The 23,201-nt window shown below is 41.4% G+C and overlaps 1 protein-coding gene across 2 annotated transcripts in view; it reads left to right on the forward strand.

Annotated features, from left to right (window-relative positions):
- Window positions 1-23,201, forward strand: part of AP3B1 (adaptor related protein complex 3 subunit beta 1) — a 298,487-nt gene that overhangs the window by 91,892 nt on the left and 183,394 nt on the right. For both annotated transcript variants that reach the window (XM_077287054.1, XM_077287063.1), the window contains exons 7-11: window positions 4,073-4,255; window positions 10,823-10,969; window positions 12,655-12,752; window positions 13,780-13,834; window positions 14,223-14,294. In XM_077287054.1, coding sequence (XP_077143169.1) covers window positions 4,073-4,255; window positions 10,823-10,969; window positions 12,655-12,752; window positions 13,780-13,834; window positions 14,223-14,294 — 555 coding nt within the window. The remainder of the gene's footprint in view (window positions 1-4,072; window positions 4,256-10,822; window positions 10,970-12,654; window positions 12,753-13,779; window positions 13,835-14,222; window positions 14,295-23,201) is intronic.

Below are 23,201 nucleotides of genomic sequence, written 5' to 3' on the forward strand. Positions count from 1 at the left end.
ACGGTCCTTAGTCATTACCGTATACCATACACGTTTCAGGCACGGTCCTTAGTAATTACCTTATACCATACACGTTTCAGACACCATTACCGTATACCATACACGTTTCAGGCACGGTCCTTAGTCATTACCTTATACCATACACGTTTCAGGCACAGTCCTTAGTCATTACCTTATACCATACACCTTTCAGGCACGGTCCTTAGTCATTACCTTATACCATAGACGTTTCAGACACCATTACCGTATACCATACACGTTTCAGGCACGGTCCTTAGTAATTACCTTATACCATACACGTTTCAGACACTGTCCTTAGTCATTACCTTATACCATACACGTTTCAGGCACGGTCCCTAGTCATTACCTTATACCATACACGTTTCAGGCACGGTCCTTAGTCATTACCTTATACCATACACGTTTCAGGCACGGTCCTTAGTCATTACCTTATACCATACACGTTTCAGGCACGGTCCTTAGTCATTACCTTATAACGTACATGTTTCAGGCACGGTCCTTAGTCATTACCTTATACCGTACACGTTTCAGGCACGGTCCTTAGTCATTACCTTATACCATACACGTTTCAGGCACGGTCCTTAGTCATTACCTTATACCATACACGTTTCAGGCACGGTCCTTAGTCATTACCTTATAACGTACACGTTTCAGGCACGGTCCTTAGTCATTACCTTATACCGTACACGTTTCAGGCACGGTCCTTAGTCATTACCTTATACCATACACGTTTCAGGCACGGTCCTTAGTCATTACCTTATACCATACACGTTTCAGGCACGGTCCTTAGTCATTACCTTATACCATACACGTTTCAGGCACGGTCCTTAGTCATTACCTTATACCATACACGTTTCAGGCACGGTCCTTAGTCATTACCTTATACCGTACACATTTCAGGCACGGTCCTTAGTCATTACCTTATACCATACACGTTTCAGGCACGGTCCTTAGTCATTACCTTATACCATACACGTTTCAGGCACGGTCCTTAGTCATTACCTTATACCATACACGTTTCAGGCACGGTCCTTAGTCATTACCTTATACCATACACGTTTCAGGCACGGTCCTTAGTCATTACCTTATACCATACACGTTTCAGGCACGGTCCTTAGTCATTACCTTATACCGTACACGTTTCAGGCACGGTCCTTAGTCATTACCGTATACCATACACGTTTCGGGCACGGTCCTTAGTCATTACCTTATACCATACACGTTTCAGACACCATTACCTTATACCATACAGGTTTCTTGCACGGTCCTTAGTCATTACCTTATACCATACACGTTTCAGACACGGTCCTTGGTCATTACCGTATATCCTAGGCGTTTCAGACATGATCCTTAGTCATTGCCTTACAGTATAAGGCAATTTTTGATTTTTTAATTTTTTTTTAAATATGGATCCTTTTTGCTGGATTTTGCTGCTTTTTTAAAGATCCACCTGTAGGACACAGGAACAAAGTGTCACGTCCTCAAAAGTGAATATATAATACAGTGGGGCAAAAAAGTATTTAGTCAGTCAGCAATAGTGCAAGTTCCACCACTTAAAAAGATGAGAGGCGTCTGTAATTTACATCATAGGTAGACCTCAACTATGGGAGACAAACTGAGAAAAAAAAATCCAGAAAATCACATTGTCTGTTTTTTTATCATTTTATTTGCATTTTATGGTGGAAAATAAGTATTTGGTCAGAAACAAAATTTCATCTCAATACTTTGTAATATATCCTTTGTTGGCAATGACAGAGGTCAAACGTTTTCTGTAAGTCTTCACAAGGTTGCCACACACTGTTGTTGGTATTTTGGCCCATTCCTCCATGCAGATCTCCTCTAGAGCAGTGATGTTTTTGGCTTTTCGCTTGGCAACACGGACTTTCAACTCCCTCCAAAGGTTTTCTATAGGGTTGATATCTGGAGACTGGCTAGGCCACTCCAGGACCTTGAAATGCTTCTTACGAAGCCACTCCTTTGTTGCCCTGGCGGTGTGCTTTGGATCATTGTCATGTTGAAAGACCCAGCCACGTTTCAACTTCAATGCCCTTGCTGATGGAAGGAGGTTTGTACTCAAAATCTCACGATACATGGCCCCATTCATTCTTTCATGTACCCGGATCAGTCGTCCTGGCCCCTTTGCAGAGAAACAGCCCAAAGCATGATGTTTCCACCACCATGCTTTACAGTAGGTATGGTGTTTGATGGATGCAACTCAGTATTCTTTTTCCTCCAAACACGACAAGTTGTGTTTCTACCAAACAGTTCCAGTTTGGTTTCATCAGACCATAGGACATTCTCCCAAAACTCCTCTGGATCATCCAAATGCTCTCTAGCAAACTTCAGACGGGCCCGGACATGTACTGGCTTAAGCAGTGGGACACGTCTGGCACTGCAGGATCTGAGTCTATGGTGGCGTAGTGTGTTACTTATGGTAGGCCTTGTTACATTGGTCCCAGCTCTCTGCAGTTCATTCACTAGGTCCCCCCGCGTGGTTCTGGGATTTTTGCTCACCGTTCTTGTGATCATTCTGACCCCACGGGGTGGGATTTTGCGTGGAGCCCCAGATCGAGGGAGATTATCAGTGGTCTTGAATGTCTTCCATTTTCTAATTATTGCTCCCACTGTTGATTTCTTCACTCCAAGCTGGTTGGCTATTGCAGATTCAGTCTTCCCAGCCTGGTGCAGGGCTACAATTTTGTTTCTGGTGTCCTTTGACAGCTCTTTGGTCTTCACCATAGTGGAGTTTGGAGTCAGACTGTTTGAGGGTGTGCACAGGTGTCTTTTTATACTGATAACAAGTTTAAACAGGTGCCATTACTACAGGTAATGAGTGGAGGAAAGAGGAGACTCTTAAAGAAGAAGTTACAGGTCTGTGAGAGCCAGAAATCTTGATTGTTTGTTTCTGACCAAATACTTATTTTCCACCAGAATATGCAAATAAAATGATAAAAAAACAGACAATGTGATTTTCTGTATTTTTTGTCTCAGTTTGTCTCCCACAGTTGAGGTCTACCTATGATGTAAATTACAGACGCCTCTCATCTTTTTAAGTGGTGGAACTTGCACTATTGCTGACTGACTAAATACTTTTTTGCCCCACTGTATATGCATAATAAGCTCTTTCATAATAGGATAAATTAAGCAGTGATGCTCCGCGCTTTTCATGAGGATCACATTGCCTATATGTTATGCCTTGCCTATATTTGAATTATTTAAAATAGAATATATACCTTATTTTTATTAATAACTGTAATAAACCTTATAGTGACGCTTACTTTTTTCAGATCAGTTTTTATTTTCTAATTGTATTTTTCTGTGCAGTAGGGGATGGCTATCTTATCTGAACTGCAGTTCACAGCTTTTACAGATTTCCTTCGCACCAGCTACATAGACCTAGGAATCAATAGACTGCAGCTATTTATTGACTTCTATGGGAAAATGTAAAGGGCATGTTATTTTATCTGTGTAAAAGTCATAGTGCAGATGTAATTCTGACTGCTGAAAAGTGATCTCTGCAGAACAAGAACTTTCCACCTGATGTGAGGCTCAGTGGTCATTGTGAAAGATGCAAGGTTTACTTTTTTTTTTTTTTTTTTTTTTTTTTTAAATGTGGATATTAGCGTGAATAAAAACATCACCCAAAATAGTGTTCAATGAAAAAACTTGATTTAATTAATAAGTTACTTTCTTCTGGCACATTCCCTTTAAGAGAGGTTTGTCTACTTTAAAACTTAAGCTCCATGGCCCAGAGAGAGTTAATAAACCCTTCCCCAACAAAAGCTATACTCCCCTCCATGACTGGCATCTGCCTCCGCATTCACTGCTGTATTCCTCACTACTGACTACTTGCATCAGCATTTAATGGCGGGCATCATGAGATGTTGGCAGTTGCTGATCGGCTGCAGCCAGTTAGCAGTTGCTGATTGGCTGCAGCCTGCACATTCCATCTGAAACTGAAGATTCTGTTTTCATTCTCGTGATATTTTTATGCCGGTCTGTCTGAGCGCTTTCTGCGTTTACATCGTGGTTTTTTTGTTTTGTTTTCCAGCTTGTTGCAGGTAGTGTCGTGATGGCTTTTGAAGAGGTTTGTCCAGACCGGATCGACCTAATTCACAAAAATTATCGTAAACTCTGCAACCTGCTGGTTGATGTGGAGGAATGGGGACAAGTGGTGATAATTCACATGCTGACTCGATATGCCCGTACTCAGTTTGTCAGCCCTTGGAAAGAGGTGAGTGTGGTGGAGAGTGATGAATCCTGAAGAAGCATTTTGGTTTCCGGTCCCTTGTCTGTGACTTCATCATTTTATCGAATTACGTTCCACAAGTAGATGCTTATTATTCTCGGTATTATCTTGTAATATCAGTAGTCTTGTTTATACATATTTGTTATTATTTTTGTATATGAAGGATTCATCCAAAAACATATATAATTGCCTCCTCTCTTTGACGGGCCCATAGATTATGAATGGAGCGGAGTTTGCCCCTCCGCTCCACTGCAGAGCCCTAATCTCAGGATCCTAGCAGTCTGACCCAAACTATAAATGAGTTATTCCCATAAATAGGGCGTAACTTAGCCTTTTCGGAATTTTCCCCTAGGGGACTGTTCGACTGCTTCTTTTCACATCCTTTATGGATATAAGTAAAAACAAGAGGAAAGGATCTGTACTTGAGTAATTAAAACTTCCATTTAACTCATCCATTAAAAATGAGGATATCCGTAGTTAAAAAGTACAGAGTGATTCTAACTCCTTTCTAGCATGGCTGCCCTTAGTCATAGAATATACAGAAATAATACAAAATATATGGACGAAGATCGAGCGAAACGTGCGTTGGGGCGGCGGAGGCAACACACCTACTGGTGGTTATTTCATGTAGGTGATGTAACTATATTTACTATATTGCCTTTCTGCTTGGAATTAGGGGAAGGTATATCTCAGGCTATTGGAGCCATAAGGTTAGGCGATGCATGTGAAATCTTTGAACATACAGCATTTCCACCTTGTATAATTATTACATTTTTTATTAATTTTATGTAAATAAAAAGTATTTTAATGGGCCATATATCCTTTTTGCTTCCTTGTTTTGTACTAATAGTTAGACTCTCTAAGGGGTTCTCTGGTCATAAGATGAAGATAACCTATCTTTGGTGATGATATTGATAAACATCTGATAAAGGGTGGTTTTCTTTCTAGCTATATGGAGGTCATCACAGCATCAACACCCCTTCCTTCCAAATTACAGGAGGCTATCATATCATAATCATATCATATTTTTTTTTTCTTACAATGAGCCTAAGAACTAACAGGTAGTTGCCAACTACCTGCCTGTTGTATCCTGCGCAGATCTCTTACGGCATAGAGTGGTAACAGACTCCTATTGGCAATTCAGCGGCTTCTTCTGATGTCACACCGACAGAGCAGCGGCTTCTCTTCCGTTCTGCTCTGCTGAGGGCATGTGACTGCGGATGTCATCCTGATTCATGGTCGGCTCCCCGTGACTATTCGCAGGAAGCCAGCTTACAATCAGCACGACGTTGGCAGGGACGCCCCGTCAACAGGGCAGCTCTATTGACGGGGCGTGGAGGAGATAAATGGCTCTGAGCTGGCACTGGGCAGAACAGGCAGGTAGTTAACAACTTAGGGCCATAGTGAAAAAAAATTAAAAACTTGGACAACCTCAACTGCGAAACCGTAAATGATCAAACCACCCCCCTTTTCCAATCCCCAAAATTAAGACATTACAAAAATGAAAGCATATATAAACAATCATTTATCACCCTGTCAATAAGGCAACACTGTAAATGTTGTAAAGTAAAGCAAAAATCAAAACTACGGATTTATTTTTTATTTTTTGGTGGTCATCTCGCCTCCCTATAATAATTGAAAAAAGTGATAAAAAAAATCGTATACACCTCAAAATGGCACCAATAAAAGCTACATCTTGTCCCACAATAAACCAGCCCTCAGCGTCCCATCGACTGAAATAATAGAAGAAAATGGGTCTTGGGAAACGGCATCATGAACCAATTTTTTTTTTTTTCTTTTACTAACTTCAGAATTAAAAAAAAAGAAAAAAAAACACAAATATATATATATATATATATAATAAAGTTTGATATTAAGGAAGTGATATTGACCCGGAGAATTATGTTACCAAGTAATTTTTATTGCACAACTAATGCTCTAAAAACAACCCCCACCACCACCATTTTTTTTTCCCAACATCGTACCCCAATTTTAATTAATAAAGCGAAAGTTGTGATTAAAACCTGCAACTCCTCCTACAAAAAAAATCTCCATGCGGTTTGATTGGCGTAAGAAAAAAAAAAAACTGAGGGCAAAAACAAATATTGTCCTTGTTCTGAATTGGTGAAAGTTTTCCTCTTAGTCTGCGCTAGTACATGTGACCCCACTCCGGACCATTCTATTATATAGGGGTAGGATGCAGTACCAGGCACATCCTATGGATAGGAGATGGCGCTGTTTCTAGAAACAAAGCGGAAACTATTTTTTTTCCAGTGATTAATGAATAGTCAATATTTCTAGTTTTCATGTTCTCCGCTCTCCCCCAAACCAATATTGTATTCCCATGACATTTTGTCTTGAGATGCCCAAGAGGTTTTTAATTTTGTTTATTTGCCTGATTATGGATCGGGATTTCGTCTGTTTATATGTAAATGTAAGATTTAAGGAACAATTAAGCGTTGACGAAGTAGATTGCAGCCTTAGCGATTGCCGCGCATTCTCCATAATTCCTCCAACTGACATATTTCATGATAAATAGCGGATGCCAAGTCACAGCAGATTATACAGTGCACTGGCAATTCATAGCGCTGTCAGGGAGAAGACCGATTGACTTTACATTTACATATTAATGAGAAGATTTGTTAAGAGGGTGCTTGACTATGGAAAATAACAGCGTATTTATAGGGCACAACATTTCATAAATAGAGCTGATGCAGGAAAATGGAAATTAAACCTTTTTAGGTTAATGAATTCTAGAGATTAGTCAAATGAACGTTAGCAGATTTAGTTGGAGCAGAATCCACCTTGCCGATGGCGCACTCTTCCTTTTGTGTCAAGTTTCACAACAGTCTCTCTCAGACTAATGACTTCCCATCCCATGTGATTTCTGTTTTCTCAGTGAATTGATATTGATGGTATGTTGATTCCAGAATAACGGATGTGAGGGGGAGAGAAAAAAAAAAAAGCACAGTGCCACGCATACCAATGGGAAGCTTTAGGCGCCCTGTTTAAAGTCTGGGATGGGGATTATTCAGTATTATATCTCAGCCCACTCAACGTGATGAGTTCTGTTACATTAAAGACATGGTTGGTATGTAATGTTCTGGCTGAAAACCGCAGTAATCTGCTAATCTGTGGCCACTGACTGACTGCAGCGGTCACTTGACGCCCGTTTGCATGTAGCAGAAGCCAGGAGGCCAGCCAGGGCCAATGCAAGCATTGTGAAGAGTGGCGAGGTTCAGGTAGTTGGACTTGTGATTAATAATAACATACAATAATAATAATGTGTTTATAATAATATATGAAATATATTATTGTATATTTATTATTATTATTATTATTATTATTATTATTAATTTTATATTAAATTATAATAATTATTTATTGTTATAGATATATATTCTTATATTATATTTGGACTGCCATGGACCCAATTTTAATTATTATAAATTTGTGGAAAACTCCTTCAATGATTTCTATAACTATTGTAGGTTGTAGTGACAATTCGCAGCAACATTTTTAGAGGCGTTCAGCTGTGACCGCTGCAGCTAATCAGTGGCCGTACTTGTCATACTTTACGGACATCACCACTGAGTGCTGAGCGCGAATGCTGGTGGTGCAGCACATAAACTTGGAGCTTCTGTTTGGCTGCAGCGGTCACAAGCTAGATAGGGAATGCTAGCAATAAAAAATAAAACCCCACAGTGTGGGAGATTTAGTAATAGCGCACTTCATGACGAAGCTCCCAAAAAAGATTTGCTAACTAGAAAGCCTGCAGATAACAGGGCAGTGGAGGCGGGTGGCCGCTTTGTCGCCATCCTTTGTAGTGCCCTCCGCATTGATCGTATGTTGGTGGTCCGTGTCGGAGAATGTTTGGATTGTGACCCAGCGGAGACACAAGGAAGATATTATATGGCATTATACTTGTCGATAAACAAGATCCATCAATTATGGCTCCATCTTTCAGCTAAACTCCGTTAGTACACGCCTGTGTTTCTTTCTTTCGTATTAATGAAATTCTTAATTTGCATACTGCCGATGAAGACAGCGGCTCGTGACCCATAACACCGGCAGAGTGCAGTAAGCAAAAGCGTGATGTGTTTCATTAGGGTAATTGCATTACAAATCAACGCCGGTGGGTTTACTTAATGGAATTTTTCTACTGTTAAAAGAAGGATCAGAGGAACAAATCGGCTCAGCCTGCCCTCCCCCGGATATTTCCATCACCGCAGCGCCACAAATGATGAAAGTATTTGGTTAAATTCCTTGGCAAGAATTCTGTAATCTCTGGTGAAATGTGGTTGCATTACTCTAATAATTGAATGTGGCCACGTTGCCTATCTGGCTGACAGCTGACAAGGTGGTTTAGCTTTAGTTCCTAGGAATACTTTTTTCTCAGTAATCAACAGGTGAAAATGCACTCCGAACAGGACATGTGCTGCCGAGAACGGTGGCAGCCTGTATACCCCGACCATCTGTTACCGATCGTTCTGTGAGCATAGCAAGGTGGCTAGCCTGTCTAAACAAGGAATCTGTCACCAGGTTTATGTTACCTAATCCGAGAGCATGAGAATGTAGAGGCAGAGACCCTGATTCCAACTTTAGTGAATCGGGGGCCACAGCTTTGGCGCTGTCGGAGCTTGCCTGGCATTACATGACTTTCCATCCATTTCCAGATGGAAATGTTGGCGTGATGCTGTGTCCTCCTGTGAAGTCGGGCTCTGGACTGCTGAGCTGTAGATGCGGCATGCACCCATCATTTATGCCATTTCCTCAATATACAGTGGGTATGAAAAGTATTCAGACCCCTTTAATTTTTTCACTCTGTTTCATTGCAGCCATTTGGTAAATTCAAAACAGTTCATTTTTTTTTCCTCATTAATGTACACTCTGCACCCCATCTTGACTGAAACCCCCCCAGAAATGTAGAAATTTTTGGAAATTTAATAAAAAAAGAAAAACTGAAATCACATGGTCATAAGTATTCAGACCCTTTGCTCAGACACTCATATTTAAGTCACATGCTGTTCATTTCCTTGTGATCCTCCTTAAGATGGTTCCGTTCTACTCCTTCATTGGAGTCCAGCTGTGTTTAATTAAACTGATAAGACTTGATTTGGAAAGGCTCACACCTGTCTATATAAGACCTCACAGCTCACAGCGCATGTCAGACCAAATGAGAACCATGAGGTCAAAGGAACTGGCCAAGGAGCTCAGAGACAGGATTGTGGCATTTTACAAAAGAATTTCTGCAGAACTCAAGGTTCCTAAGAGCACAGTGGCCTCCATAATCCTTAAATGGAAGAAGTTTGGGACCGCCAGAAGTCTTCCTAGACCTGGCCGTCCAGTCAAACTGAGCAATCGTGAGAGAAGAGCCTTGATGAGAGAGGTAAAGAAGAACCCTAAGATCACTGTGGCTGAGCTCCAGAGATGCAGTATGGAGATGGAAGAAAGTTCCTCAAAGTCAACTATCCCTGCAGCCCTCCTCCAGTCAGACCTTTATGGCAGAGTGGCCTGACGGAAGCCTCTCCTCGGTGCAAGACATATGAAAGCCCACATAGAGTTTGCTAAAAAAGCACATGAAGGACTCCCAGACTATGAGAAATAAGATTCTCTGGTCAGATAAGATGAAGATAGACCTTTTTGGTTATAAATCTAAGCAGTATGTGTGGACAAAACCAGGCACTGCTCCTCACCTGCCCAATACAATCCCAACAGTGAAACATGATGGTGGCAGCATCATGCTATGGGGTGTTTTTCAGATGCGGGGACAGGACAATTGGTTGTTGCTGAAGGAAACATGAATACGGCCAAGTACAGAGATGTCCTGGATGAAAACCTCTTCCAGAGTTCTCTGGACCTCAGACTGGGCCGATGGTTCACCTTCCAACAAGACAATGACCCAAAGCAAACAGCTAAAATAACAAAGGAGTGGCTTCAGAACAACTCTGTGACCATTCTTGACTGGCCCAGCCAGAGCCCTGACCTAAAACCAATTGAGCATCTCTGGAGAGACCTGAAAATGGCTGTTCACCAACGTTCACCATCCAACCTGACGGAACTGGAGATGATCTGTAAGGAAGAATGGCAGAGGATCCCCAAATCCAGGTGTGAAAAACCTGTGTACTAGCTCAAAAGGGGGCTTCTACTCAATACTGAGCAAAGGGTCTGAATACTTATGACCATGTGATATTTCAGTTTTTCTTTTTTATTAAATTTGCAAAAATTTCTACATTTCAGGTTTTTTTTTCAGTCAAGATGGGGTGCAGAGTGTACATTAATGAGAAAAAAATGAACCTTTTTTGTTAAAATGGCTGCAATGAAACAGAGTGAACAATTTAAAGGGGTCTGAATACTTTCCGTACCCACTGTATACCAGAACTAGCAGTAATGCGACTGGTCATTCAACTAATATCTTCCTGGAAAGTTGTATTCTTCATGCTGAAATGCAGCTTTTTTTTGTTTTCTCACTAAAAAGTGCGAGTGTACGAGTCCCTTCTCCTCTTGCTTCTTGTCTCTCACTGATCGGATCTATCTGATGGACCTTTCCAGGATGAAGTAGAAGATGCAAACAACTTTTATGAGTCAGATGATGAGAATGAGAAACCAGCCGACCAGAAAAAGCCGTATACAATGGATCCGGACCACAGGCTGCTATTAAGAAACACCAAACCTCTGCTGCAGAGCAGAAATGCTGCGGTAAGACCGTTATCAGCTGGTCGTTAATTTCATTAATCCATTAAGTATTTTTTAAATTTTTTGACAACTGTTCTAGTGCAGGTTGTCAAATAATGAACACCCTTTTAGGTGGCTTTTAATAGTTTACTTAAATGCATGTTGTGTGTTTTTTTTTTTTTAAAGAAAAGTAATACTTAAAATTGTTTAATTCCAGTTTTTACCTGTGTTGCACTATTCCTGGCTTTAGAATGAGTTAGCTGAGGAGGAACCAGTGAGCTCGGTCTGACACAGGATTGTATATTTCTTGTCTTCCTTCTTCTGATCTCCTCTCGGACCACATACAATTTGAGCATATGACCATATATCTGCTCCCGATTCAAAATAACCTGATTGATTTGATTTTCAGTTAACTCTTTCTGCAGCCAATAATTGTGCTGCACTAAAGCTATATAAGGCAAATGGTGCTAAAATATTTACTGAAAAGCAATTGCAAAAATACATGCAATTAAGTGAAAAAAATGCCCCCGTAGGGCGCTGCTGTGTCTAAGGTAGAAAGTTTTAATCATATTTTCTTGCTTTGACAACAAATATCAGACTACTTTCATGTTGTGAGGCAGGTTTAGTTGTCAATTAACTTTGAGTTTGTTCTTCTTCTTCTTCTTTTTTTTATTTATTATTTTTTGAGGCATGTTGGGAGTAATCCATGAGATATACTCATATACGTCTAACTAGCTCCCTATGCACTCGGCGTGTGCCCAAAGTCTTCATTTACTGGCCCAGTATAATGGCCTCCTGTTGTGTGGTACATGGAAACGTGGGATCTCTTCCATTTTCCTCTGCAGTCTAGAACCACATATGTCACATGTTTCTTACAGTGGTGGCCTGTGGCAGACGTATGCTATATAGTGGTGCCATCCGTTGTAGAATAGTCCGACGTGCTTGGATAATGAGATGTGAACAGAGCCCAATGTGTGGCTCCTTGGCCGGATACAGAGAGCAATGAATTGTATTCACCGTCCCTACACAATTTTTTAATTTGGGCACAAAATTGTAATCTTGGCTTCACCATAACAATAGCAGATTTGTCATTTTCCAGGATCCTTCCGCTTATACTTTTTTGTCTTTATAGAGAAATGGTATTAGACTTTCTGTACTGGGGCTATCTGCACACCGCGTCTTTTTCTGCCCTTAATCAGCTTGAAAAAACTCCCCATAAAACGAACGTAGTGCACAGCAAAGTCAAGACGGCTTGTTGTGCACTTGTTCCATTTTATGTCACTTTTTAACCTCTTAAGAGTTTGGAAACCATGAAGCGGTTAAAAGTAGTAACATGTTCATTATTCGGGCGGGTTCTGCTGGGGGGGGCTGCCGGTGCTGTAGACCGGGAGGATAGATTGAGAGATGCCAGCAGCATGGCCACTGGAAGAACAACAGCGAAGCTGCCCGGGAATCCACTACAGCACGACGGCTGCGGCGTCTCCTGAAGCCGGAAATCTCAGCTCCTCTGCAGGCGTCTAAGGGTCCCCGAGTGCACGAATTGTGGATCTTGTTCACACCCTCTTCAATTAGGAAATGGTGCGAGTCCTTTATCCGGTGCAAAATAAACTGGGAATAATCTACAATCTAGCACGTGGTGATTTATAAAATGTATGTGTATGGTGTCAGTTGTCTGTATTACCCAGATGGTGTCGCTATATCTTTCGTAGGTGGTTATGGCAGTAGCGCAGCTGTACTGGCACTTGGCCCCAAAATCTGAAACCATTACAATTGCCAAATCCTTGGTCCGTCTACTCCGCTGTCACAGGTAAGGAACATGATTAGTTTGTTTCTTTCCTGACATTTTACTTATTTTTTATCTTCTATTTAATATTTCCATCTGAGTAAGATAATTGTGATTATCTTCTTCCTGCTGCAGACAATTTTCGTTTTTGCGCCTTTATTTTTTTCCATCCTTCTGAAAACTATAACTTTTGTTTTAACTTTACCATCGACCTAGTCCTATGAGGACGTCTTTTCTACAGTATAAGTTGAGTTTTGTATGACGCCATTCACTCACCTAAATAATGTACTGAAAAGTTGGGGGGGGGGGAAATTATGTGTGCGGTGAAACAATTCGTTGTTTTTTTTTTTTCTAAATGTTTTTTTGTTGAAGTTCATTACATAACTAATGACTTGGTGACTGATTCTCCGGGTCAGTACAGTTTATAGTGAGATCATATTTTTATAGTTAGTTTATTTAAATGGTGAAAAAAAAAATTCATAAATTTATGAAGACAAAAAATGTTTTGATTTGTGACATTTTTTGTTGTTTTCTGACACTAATTTGTGATTTATCCAAAAGCATACTGCTAGGGATTCTAGATTGTGTGTCCCATCGGGGACAGCGATGATAATGTGTGCAAACTGTAAAGCGCCGCGGAATGTGTTAGCACTATATAAAAATAAAGATTATTATCATTATTATATATGCAACGGTTTGATTGCCGTTTGTATTATTTAGAGAGGCTTAACAGAAAAAAACAAAATTATTTTGTTTTGGATTTTTTTTACTTTTGCTGCATTTACCATAGGGGTTAATTAATTATATATTTTGGTGTATCTGACAATTTACTGCGCTGCTTTTACAGGCAGATGCTAGCTGTATCAAGAGGCAGTGTGGCTTGTTAGACACCCTACCCCAACTCCATCTCAGAATGATGAGTACCCCCCGTAGACAGATACATGTTACTGTCATTATGGGTGCAGATGAGTGGTACTTGTATATAGATTTATTTTTGCCTTTAAACTTTTGTATATTTAGTTTGTTCCCATTCTTGTTTTTTTTTTTATAGGGAGGTGCAGTACATTGTTCTACAGAACATTGCAACAATGTCCATACAGAGGAAGGTAATGCAGAGTCTGGTGTTGGCGCAGGAGGTGACGAGCAACTTAGAGGTTGTCCAGCCTTAGGGTGACTGCAGACTTGTAGCCTATGTATTGCACACTGTCAGGATTCTCCAGCTCTGGCAGCAGCAGTCGCGTGACTGCAAGTATGTGATTTGCCTACATGTTGTCACATGCCAACTAGATGTGTGCGGCTTCACTCACTGCAAATGAACTGAGCGAGGCTGGGCACGTCTAGTCGGAATGTGGCCAAACCACATACTTCTGGTCACATGACTGCATGCTCCCGCCAGGGGAGAATCCTCACAGTGCGGATTCACAAGTCTGCAGTCAGACTGGACAATTCTTAATGCCAGCTATTGATGCCTGACTGATCTGTTCTGTTTTGTAGGGTTTGTTTGAGCCGTTTTTAAAGAGCTTCTATGTTCGATCAACTGACCCGACTATGATCAAAACCCTAAAGGTAAGAGCAAGGCATTTAGTAAGCTACCATAAAGGGCAGCACTCCAGCTCTGAACTAGGAGGTTGTACGCAACTGGTCATCCTATGTTTAGTCAATTAATTACTCTAATTAACATAAAACTGTGTATACTAGACTCTTACAACGGTATCAGTACCATTCCAGTAATGTCGCTGCCGCTTTGCCTGGAGAGTGACGTGATTTATTGTGTCATGTGCTGGTTGCAGCCAAAGAGCAGCCACTCCTCAGCCGCAGCCGTCACTATGTCATCAGAGCGGACGTCCGTCCTGCCAGAATATTGATGAGCTGCAGCCTGCACAAGTCACGTCACTGCCTGGGAACAGCGGCGCAGCTGCAAGAGGGGAGTATACATGTTTTTTTTTTTTTTAAATTTGGGTCCTGAATTAATCTAGCTGGGGATGTCCAGCAGGAGACAACTACTCTATACCTGCTTGGTATGTAAAATCCTACATTTTGTGAATTGACACATAGATGACCAGTCAAAAAGACTATCGGTAGGAAGTAAAGAGGCTTCTTACTATTAAAGAGGTTGTCCACTACTTTTATATTGATGACCTACCTCAGCACCCCCAGCCGATCAGGTGTTATCGGTGTTGTCTGCCGCCAACCGGATGTACTCCTCACTTGCCGAGCTGCTCCTCTTTAATGCCGCTGTAACCTATGTAATTGAATGGTCTTTCTAGGACACAGCTTATGCAGTTGTCTCTATACTCTGCGTTGGGGAGAGCTTTCTCCGTTTTCTCAGTTATTAGTGCCGAATGTGACACAAGCAAAAAAAAAACATAAAAGCATAATGAGCGAGTACCCTGCAGTAAATAAACAGTAATAGTGCTCAGTTAGGCTTCTTTCACACTTCAGTTGTTTGGCGTCAGTCACTTCCGACATAGTGACGGATCGACGGATCCGTCACAATTGTTGAAAAAACGGATGTAACGGATCCGTTTTTTTGACAGATCCGTTACTCGGGGGTTGTATATACTTTTTGGAGCATGCGCAATTGAAAAAACGGATTGGGGCGACGGATCCGCCGAAATGACGGTCGCGACGGATCCGTCGCCCATAGGTGGCCATTCTATGAAATGACGGACGCGACGGATCCGTCGCGATCCGTCATTTCAACGCAGACAAAAAACGTTGCAATGACCGTCAATGTCTAGATGACGTCCGCCAAATTTTGACGGATCCGTCGCATGACGGATGGAACGGACGACCATCCATCACAATCCGTCGCTAATGCAAGTCTATGGGGAAAATAACGGATCCGTCACAAAAAAAACACGGATCCGTTATTTGAGGAAAATGGCGGATTTAGACTGACGCCAAACAACTGAAGTGTGAAAGAGGCCTTAACATCATTTTGATAAAAAAAAAAAAATTTGAAAGCCATCCCACCATGTTATGGTGACCCTATTCGAGACAGTCCTAACATCTAGTATTAACCCCTTAATGACAAGAGGTATTTTTGTTTTTGCATTTTTGTTTTTTACTCCCGTTCTTCCCAGAGCCAAATCTTTTTTATTTTTTTGGTCAAAAAGGCCATGTGAGGGCTTATTTTTTGCGGGACGAGTTGTACTTTTGAAGGACGCCATTGGTTTTACCATGTCATGTACTGGAAAATTAGGAAAAAAATTCCAAGTGGGGCGAAGTTGCAAAAAAAGTGCAATCCCATGCGTGTTTTTTGTTTTTACTTTTTTGCTAAGTTCACTAAATGCTAAAACTGACCTGCCATTACGATTCTCCAGGTCATTACGAGTTCATAGACACCAAACATGCCAAGGTTCTTTTTTTATTTAAGTGGTGAAAAAAAAATTGCAAAGTTTGTTTAACCCCTTCACCCCCAAGGGTGGTTTGCACGTTAATGACCGGGCCAATTTTTACAATTCTGACCACTGTCCCTTTATGAGGCTATAACTCTGGAACGCTTTGACGGATCTTGGCGATTCTGACATTGTTTTCTCGTGACATATTGTACTTCATGTTAAAGGTAAAATTTATTCGATATAACTTGCGTTTATTTGTGAAAAAAATGGAAATTTGGCGAAAATTTTGAAAATTTTGCAATTTTCCAACTTTGAATTTTTGTGCCCTTAAATCACAGACATATGTCACGCAAAATACTTAATAAGTAACATTTCCCACATGTCTACTTTACATCAGTACAATTTTGGAACCAAAATTTTTTTTTGTGACGGAGTTATAAGGGTTAAAAGTTGACCAGCAATTTCTCATTTTTACAACACCATTTTTTTTTAGGGACCACATCTCATTTGAAGTCATTTTGAGGGGTCTATATGATAGAAAATACTCAAGTGTGACACCATTCTAAAAACTGCACCCCTCAAGGTGCTCAAAACCACATTCAAGAAGTTTATTAACCCTTCAGGTGTTTCACAGGAATTTTTGGAATGTTTAAATAAAAATGAACATTTAACTTTTTTTCACACAAAATTTATTTCAGCTCCAATTTGTTTTATTTTACCAAGGGTAACAGGAGAAAATGGACCCCCAAAGTTGTTGTACAATTTGTCCTGAGTACGATGATACCCCATATGTGGGTGTAAACCATTGTTTAGGCGCATGGCAGAGCTTGGAAGGGAAGGAGCGCCATTTGACTTTTCAATGCAAAATTGACTGGAATTGAGATGGGACGCCATGTTGCGTTTGGAGAGCCCCTGATGTGCCTAAACATTGAAACTCCCTACAAGTGACACCATTTTGGAAAGTAGACCCCCTAAGGAACTTATCTAGATGTGTGGTGAGCACTTTGACCCACCAAGTGCTTCACAGAAGTTTATAATGCAGAGCCGTAAAAATAAAAAATCATATTTTTTCACAAAAATGATCTTTTCGCCCCCAATTTTTTATTTTCCCAAGGGTAAGAGAAGAAATTGGACCCCAAAAAATGTTGTGCAATTTGTCCTGAGTACGCTGATACCCCATATGTGGGTGTAAACCATTGTTTGGGCGCATGGCAGAGCTTGGAAGGGAAGGAGCGCCATTTGACTTTTCAATGCAAAATTGACTGGAATTGAGATGGGACGCCATGTTGCGTTTGGAGAGCCCCTGATGTGCCTAAACATTGAAACTCCCTACAAGTGACACCATTTTGGAAAGTAGACCCCCTAAGGAACTTATCTAGATGTGTGGTGAGCACTTTGACCCACCAAGTGCTTCACAGAAGTTTATAATGCAGAGCCGTAAAAATAAAAAATCATATTTTTTCACAAAAATGATCTTTTCGCCCCCAATTTTTTATTTTCCCAAGGGTAAGAGAAGAAATTGGACCCCAAAAAATGTTGTGCAATTTGTCCTGAGTACGCTGATACCCCATATGTGGGTGTAAACCATTGTTTGGGCGCATGGCAGAGCTTGGAAGGGAAGGAGCGCCATTTGACTTTTCAATGCAAAATTGACTGGAATTGAGATGGGACGCCATGTTGCGTTTGGAGAGCCCCTGATGTGCCTAAACATTGAAACTCCCTACAAGTGACACCATTTTGGAAAGTAGACCCCCTAAGGAACTTATCTAGATGTGTGGTGAGCACTTTGACCCACCAAGTGCTTCACAGAAGTTTATAATGCAGAGCCGTAAAAATAAAAAATCATATTTTTTCACAAAAATGATCTTTTTGCCCCCAATTTTTTATTTTCCCAAGGGTAAGAGAAGAAATTGGACCCCAAAAAATGTTGTGCAATTTGTCCTGAGTACGCTGATACCCCATATGTGGGTGTAAACCATTGTTTGGGCGCATGGCAGAGCTTGGAAGGGAAGGAGCGCCATTTGACTTTTCAATGCAAAATTGACTGGAATTGAGATGGGACGCCATGTTGCGTTTGGAGAGCCCCTGATGTGCCTAAACATTGAAACTCCCTACAAGTGACACCATTTTGGAAAGTAGACCCCCTAAGGAACTTATCTAGATGTGTTTTGAGAGCTTTGAACCCCCAAGTGTTTCACTACAGATTATAACGCAGAGCCGTGAAAATATATATATTTTTTTTTCTCAAAAATGATTTTTTAGCCCCCAGCTTTGTATTTTTACAAGGGTAACAGAATAAATTGGACCCCAAAATTTGTTTTCCAATTTGTCCTGAGTATGCTGATACCCCATATGTGGGGGGGAACCACTGTTTGGGCGCATGACAGAGCTCGGAAGGGAAGGAGCGCCATTTGGAATGCAGACTTAAATGGATTGGTCAGCAGCCGTCACGTTGCATTTGCAGAGCCCCTGATGTACCCAAACAGCACAAACCCCCCACAAGTGACCCCATATTGGAAACTAGACCTCCCAAGGAACTTATCTAGATGTGTTTTGAGAACTTTGAACCCCCAAGTGTTTCACTAAAGTTTATAGCGCAAAGCCGTGAAAATAAAAATTCTTTTTTTTTTTTTCACAAAAATGATTTTTTAGCCCCCAGTTTTGTATTTTCACAAGGGTAACAGGATAAATTAGACCCCAAAAGTTGTTGTCCAATTTGTCCTGAGTACGCTGATACCCCATATGTCGGGGGGAACCACTGTTTGGGCGCATGACAGAGCTCGGAAGGGAAGGAGCGCCATTTGGAATGCAGCCTTAAATGGATTGGTCTGCAGGCGTCACGTTGCATTTGCAGAGCCCCTGATGTACCCAAACAGTACAAACCCCCCACAAGTGACCCCATATTGGAAACTAGACCTCCCAAGGAACTTATCTAGATGTGTTGTGAGAACTTTGAACCCCCAAGTGTTTCACTACAGTTTATAATGCAGAGTCGTGAAAATAAAACATCTTTTTTTTCCCACAAAAATGATTTTTAGCCCCCCAAATTTTTATTTTCCTAAGGATAACAAGAGAACTTGGACCCCAGAAGTTGTTGTTCAATTTGTCCCGAGTACGCTGATAACACATATGTTGGGGTAAACCCCTTTTTGGGCGCACGGGAGAGCTCGGAAGGGAAGGAGCACTGTTTTACTTTTTCAACGCAGAACTGGCTGGAATTGAGATTGGACGCCATGTCGCGCTTGGAGAGCCCCTGATGTGCCTGGACAGTGGAAACCCCCCAATTCTACCTGAAACCCTAACCCAAACACACCCCTAACCCTAATCCCAACGGTAACCCTAACCACACCCCTAGCCCTGACACACCCATAATTCTAATCCCAACCCTAATCCAAACGTAAATGTAATCCAAACCCTAACCCTAACTTTAGCCCCAACCCTAACTTTAGCCCCAACCCTAACTTTACCTCCAACCCTAGCCCTAACCCTAACCCTACCCCTAACCCTAACCCTAAACGTGACTGAAATACGTGGCACTGAAATACGTGGCACTGAAATACGTGGCACTGAAATACGTGGCACTGAAATACGTGGCACTGAAATACGTGGCACTGAAATATTTGATACGTGGCACTTAAATACGTGGCACTGAAACACGTGGCACTGAAATACGTGATACGTGGCACTGAAATACGTGGCACTGAAATACGTGGCACTGAAATACGTGGCACTGAAATACGTGGCACTGAAATACGTGCAACTGAAATACGTGCAACTGAAATACGTGGTACTAAAATATGTGGCACTGAAATACGTGATACGTGGCACTGAAATACGTGGCACTGAAACACGTGGCACTGAAATACGTGATACGTGGCACTGAAATACATGGCACTGAAATACGTGGCACTGAAATACGTGGCACTGAAATACGTGGCACTATGACTGTCAGAAAATGTTCATTAAACGGTTAGGGGTGAGGTTAGGGGTAGAGTTAGGGTTAGGGTTTGGATCCCTTTATCACCTTGATGGTGGTGGGTGGCTTTTCAGTGTGTTTTCTGTTTTTTTCGATAAAAATGCATGCGTTTTTAACGCAAACAAACGCATGTGCTTAAAAACGCAAGAAAATACTGCAGGTTGTATTTCTGAAAATGAACGCATGCAGAAAAAACCCGCATGCGTTTGAAAACGCGACCAAACGCGTACAAAAAAACCGCATGCGTTTTCAATGTTAAATATAGGGAAAAAACGCATGCGTTTTTTTGTGCAAAAAACGCTGCAGACAAAAACGCAAGTGTGAAACCAGCGACGCTTTTTATAGCAAAAAAGTTTTTGCGTCTCCACATTTTGAGACCTATAATTTTTCCACATTTGCTCCACAGAGTCATGTGAGGTCTTGTTTTTTGCGGGACGAGTTGACGTTTTTATTGGTAACATTTTCGGACACGTGACCGTTTTTGATCGCTTTTTATTCCGATTTTTGTGAGGCAGAATGACCAAAAACCTGCTATTCATGAATTTCTTTTGGGAGAGGCGTTTATACCGTTCCGGGTTTGGTAAAATTGATAAAGCAGTTTTATTCGTCGGGTCAGTATGATTACAGCGATATCTCATTTATATCATTTTTTTTATGTTTTGGCGCTTTTATACGATAAAAACTATTTTATAGAAAAAATAATTATTTTGGTATCGCTTTATTCTCAGGACTATAACTTTTTTATTTTTTTGCTGATGATGCTGTATGGCGGCTTGTTTTTTGCGGGACAAGATGACGTTTTCAGCGGTACCATGGATATTTATATCAGTCTTTTTGATCGCGTGTTATTCCACTTTTTGTTCGGCGGTATGGTAATAAAGCGTTGTTTTTTGCCTCGTTTTTTTTTTTTTTTTTCTTACGGTGTTTACTGAAGGGGTTAACTAGTGTGGCAGTTTTATAGGTTGGGTCGTTACGGACGTGGCGATACTAAATATGTGTACTTTTATTGTTTTTTTTTTTAATTTAGATAAATGTATTTATGGGAATAATATTTTTTTTTTTTTTTCATTATTTTGGAATATTTTTTTTTATTTTTTTTTACACATTTGGAAAATTTTTTTTTTACTTTTTTACTTTGCCCCAGGGGGGGACAATACAGATCGGTGATCTGTCAGTTTGCATAGCACTCTGACAGATCACCGATCTGAGAGAAGTGCAGGCTGCTTCACAGTGCCTGCTCTGAGCAGGCGTCTGTGAAGCCACCTCCCTCCCTGCAGGACCCGGATCCGCGGCCATCTTGGATCCGGGTCTGGAGCAGGCAGGGAGGGAGGTAAGACCCTCGCAGCAACGCGATCACATCGCGTTGCTGCGGGGGGCTCAGGGAAGCCCGCAGGGAGCCCCCTCCCTGCGCGATGCTTCCCTGCACCGCCGGCACATCGCGATCATGTTTGATCGCGGTGTGCCGGGGGTTAATGTGCCGGGGGCGGTCCGTGACCGCTCCTGGCACATAGTGCCGGATGTCAGCTGCGATATGCAGCCGACACCCGGCCGCGATCGGCCGCGCTCCCCCCGTGAGCGCGGCCGATCGGCTATGACGTACTATCCCGTCGGCGGTCATACGGGCCCACCCCACCTCGACGGGATAGTACGTCAAATGTCGGGAAGGGGTTAAAAAAAAAAAAAAAGCGCCATTTTCCAATACCCGTAGCATCTCCATTTTTCATGATCTCAGGTCGGGTGAGGGCTTACTTTTTGCGTACCGATGGGCCTGTTTAGTAATGCCCTTCCAGTAAGGTCAAGTTAAATACCGCGGTCAGAGATTGACAGCGGCATTTAACTAGTTAACAGCCGCGGGTGGATCGCAATTCCACCTGCGGCTGTTGCGGACACATGTTAGCTGTATATATCAAGTGTCATGTGGCCGGAAAGGTGCGAGCTCCGTGCTGGAGGCGGCACCAAACAGGGGAAGTCCGACATCGGCGTGCTATTACACCCAATGTCGGAAAGGAGTTAAAACCTTACCATTTGTCAAGTGACGCTCAAGTGGATAAGAGCTAAGAAGGACTTAGACCCGGCTAATGTACAACTAGGCATGGGGAACAACATAAATGTAATGACCAGCTCAAAGACGAGTGAGGCCACACATTTATTTGTATAAAGTGCAAAAAAATTTTTAAAAAAGAATGAATAACCTAAATAGATAAACTGGAAAATACATATTTTTTCATCTTCATCATCCTGGTAGATGGCAGCAGATTTTTAACAAGAATGTCTCGGTACATTTGTCCATTCATCCTTTCTTCAATTATATGAAGTTTGCCAGTGCCTTATGTTGAAAAACAGCCCCACACCATGATGTTTCCACCTACAAACTTCACTGTTGGTATGGTGTTTTTGGGGTGATATGCAGTGCATTTTGGCCTCCAAAAATGGTGTGTATTATAGTATCCAAAGAGTTCAATTTTGTTCTCATCTGACCAATGACATTTAGACAAGCCGGTGAAATACTGGGAGAATGTAGTCTGAACTAACTTTAAACCTGCTTGAACATGCTTTTTGTTAATCAATAGAGTTTTTCGTGGTGAGTCTGCATACATGCCATGGAGGCTGAGTGGATTATTTATTGTTTTCTTTGAAACAATTATACCTGCTGATTCCTGGTCTTTCTGTAGCTCTCCACAAGTGGTCCTTGGCTCTTGGACCACTCTTTTGAAAATTCTTTTCACTCCTCTCTCTGAAATCTTGCAGGGAGCACCTGGTTGTGTCCGGTTTATTGTGAAATTATTTTCTTTCCACATCCGGATTGTCACATACATACCATATATACTCGAGTATAAGCCGAGATCCCTAGTTTTACCACAAAAAACTGGGAAAATGACTCGAGTGTAAGCCTAGGGTGGGAAATGCAGCAGCTACTGGTTAATTTCAAAAACAAAAATAGGTACCAATAAAAGTAAAATTAATTGAGACATCAGTAGGTTGTGTTTTTGAATATCCATATTGAATCAGAAGCCCCATATAATGCTCCATACATTTCATGATGGGCCCCATAAGATGCTCCATAATAAAATATGCCCATATAATGCTCCATAAAGTTTATGATGGGCCCCATAAGATGTTCCATAGAAACATTTGCCCCATATAATGCTGCAA

The sequence above is a fragment of the Ranitomeya variabilis genome, chromosome 1, assembly GCF_051348905.1.
Source record: "Ranitomeya variabilis isolate aRanVar5 chromosome 1, aRanVar5.hap1, whole genome shotgun sequence".
Taxonomy (NCBI): Eukaryota; Metazoa; Chordata; class Amphibia; order Anura; family Dendrobatidae; genus Ranitomeya; species Ranitomeya variabilis.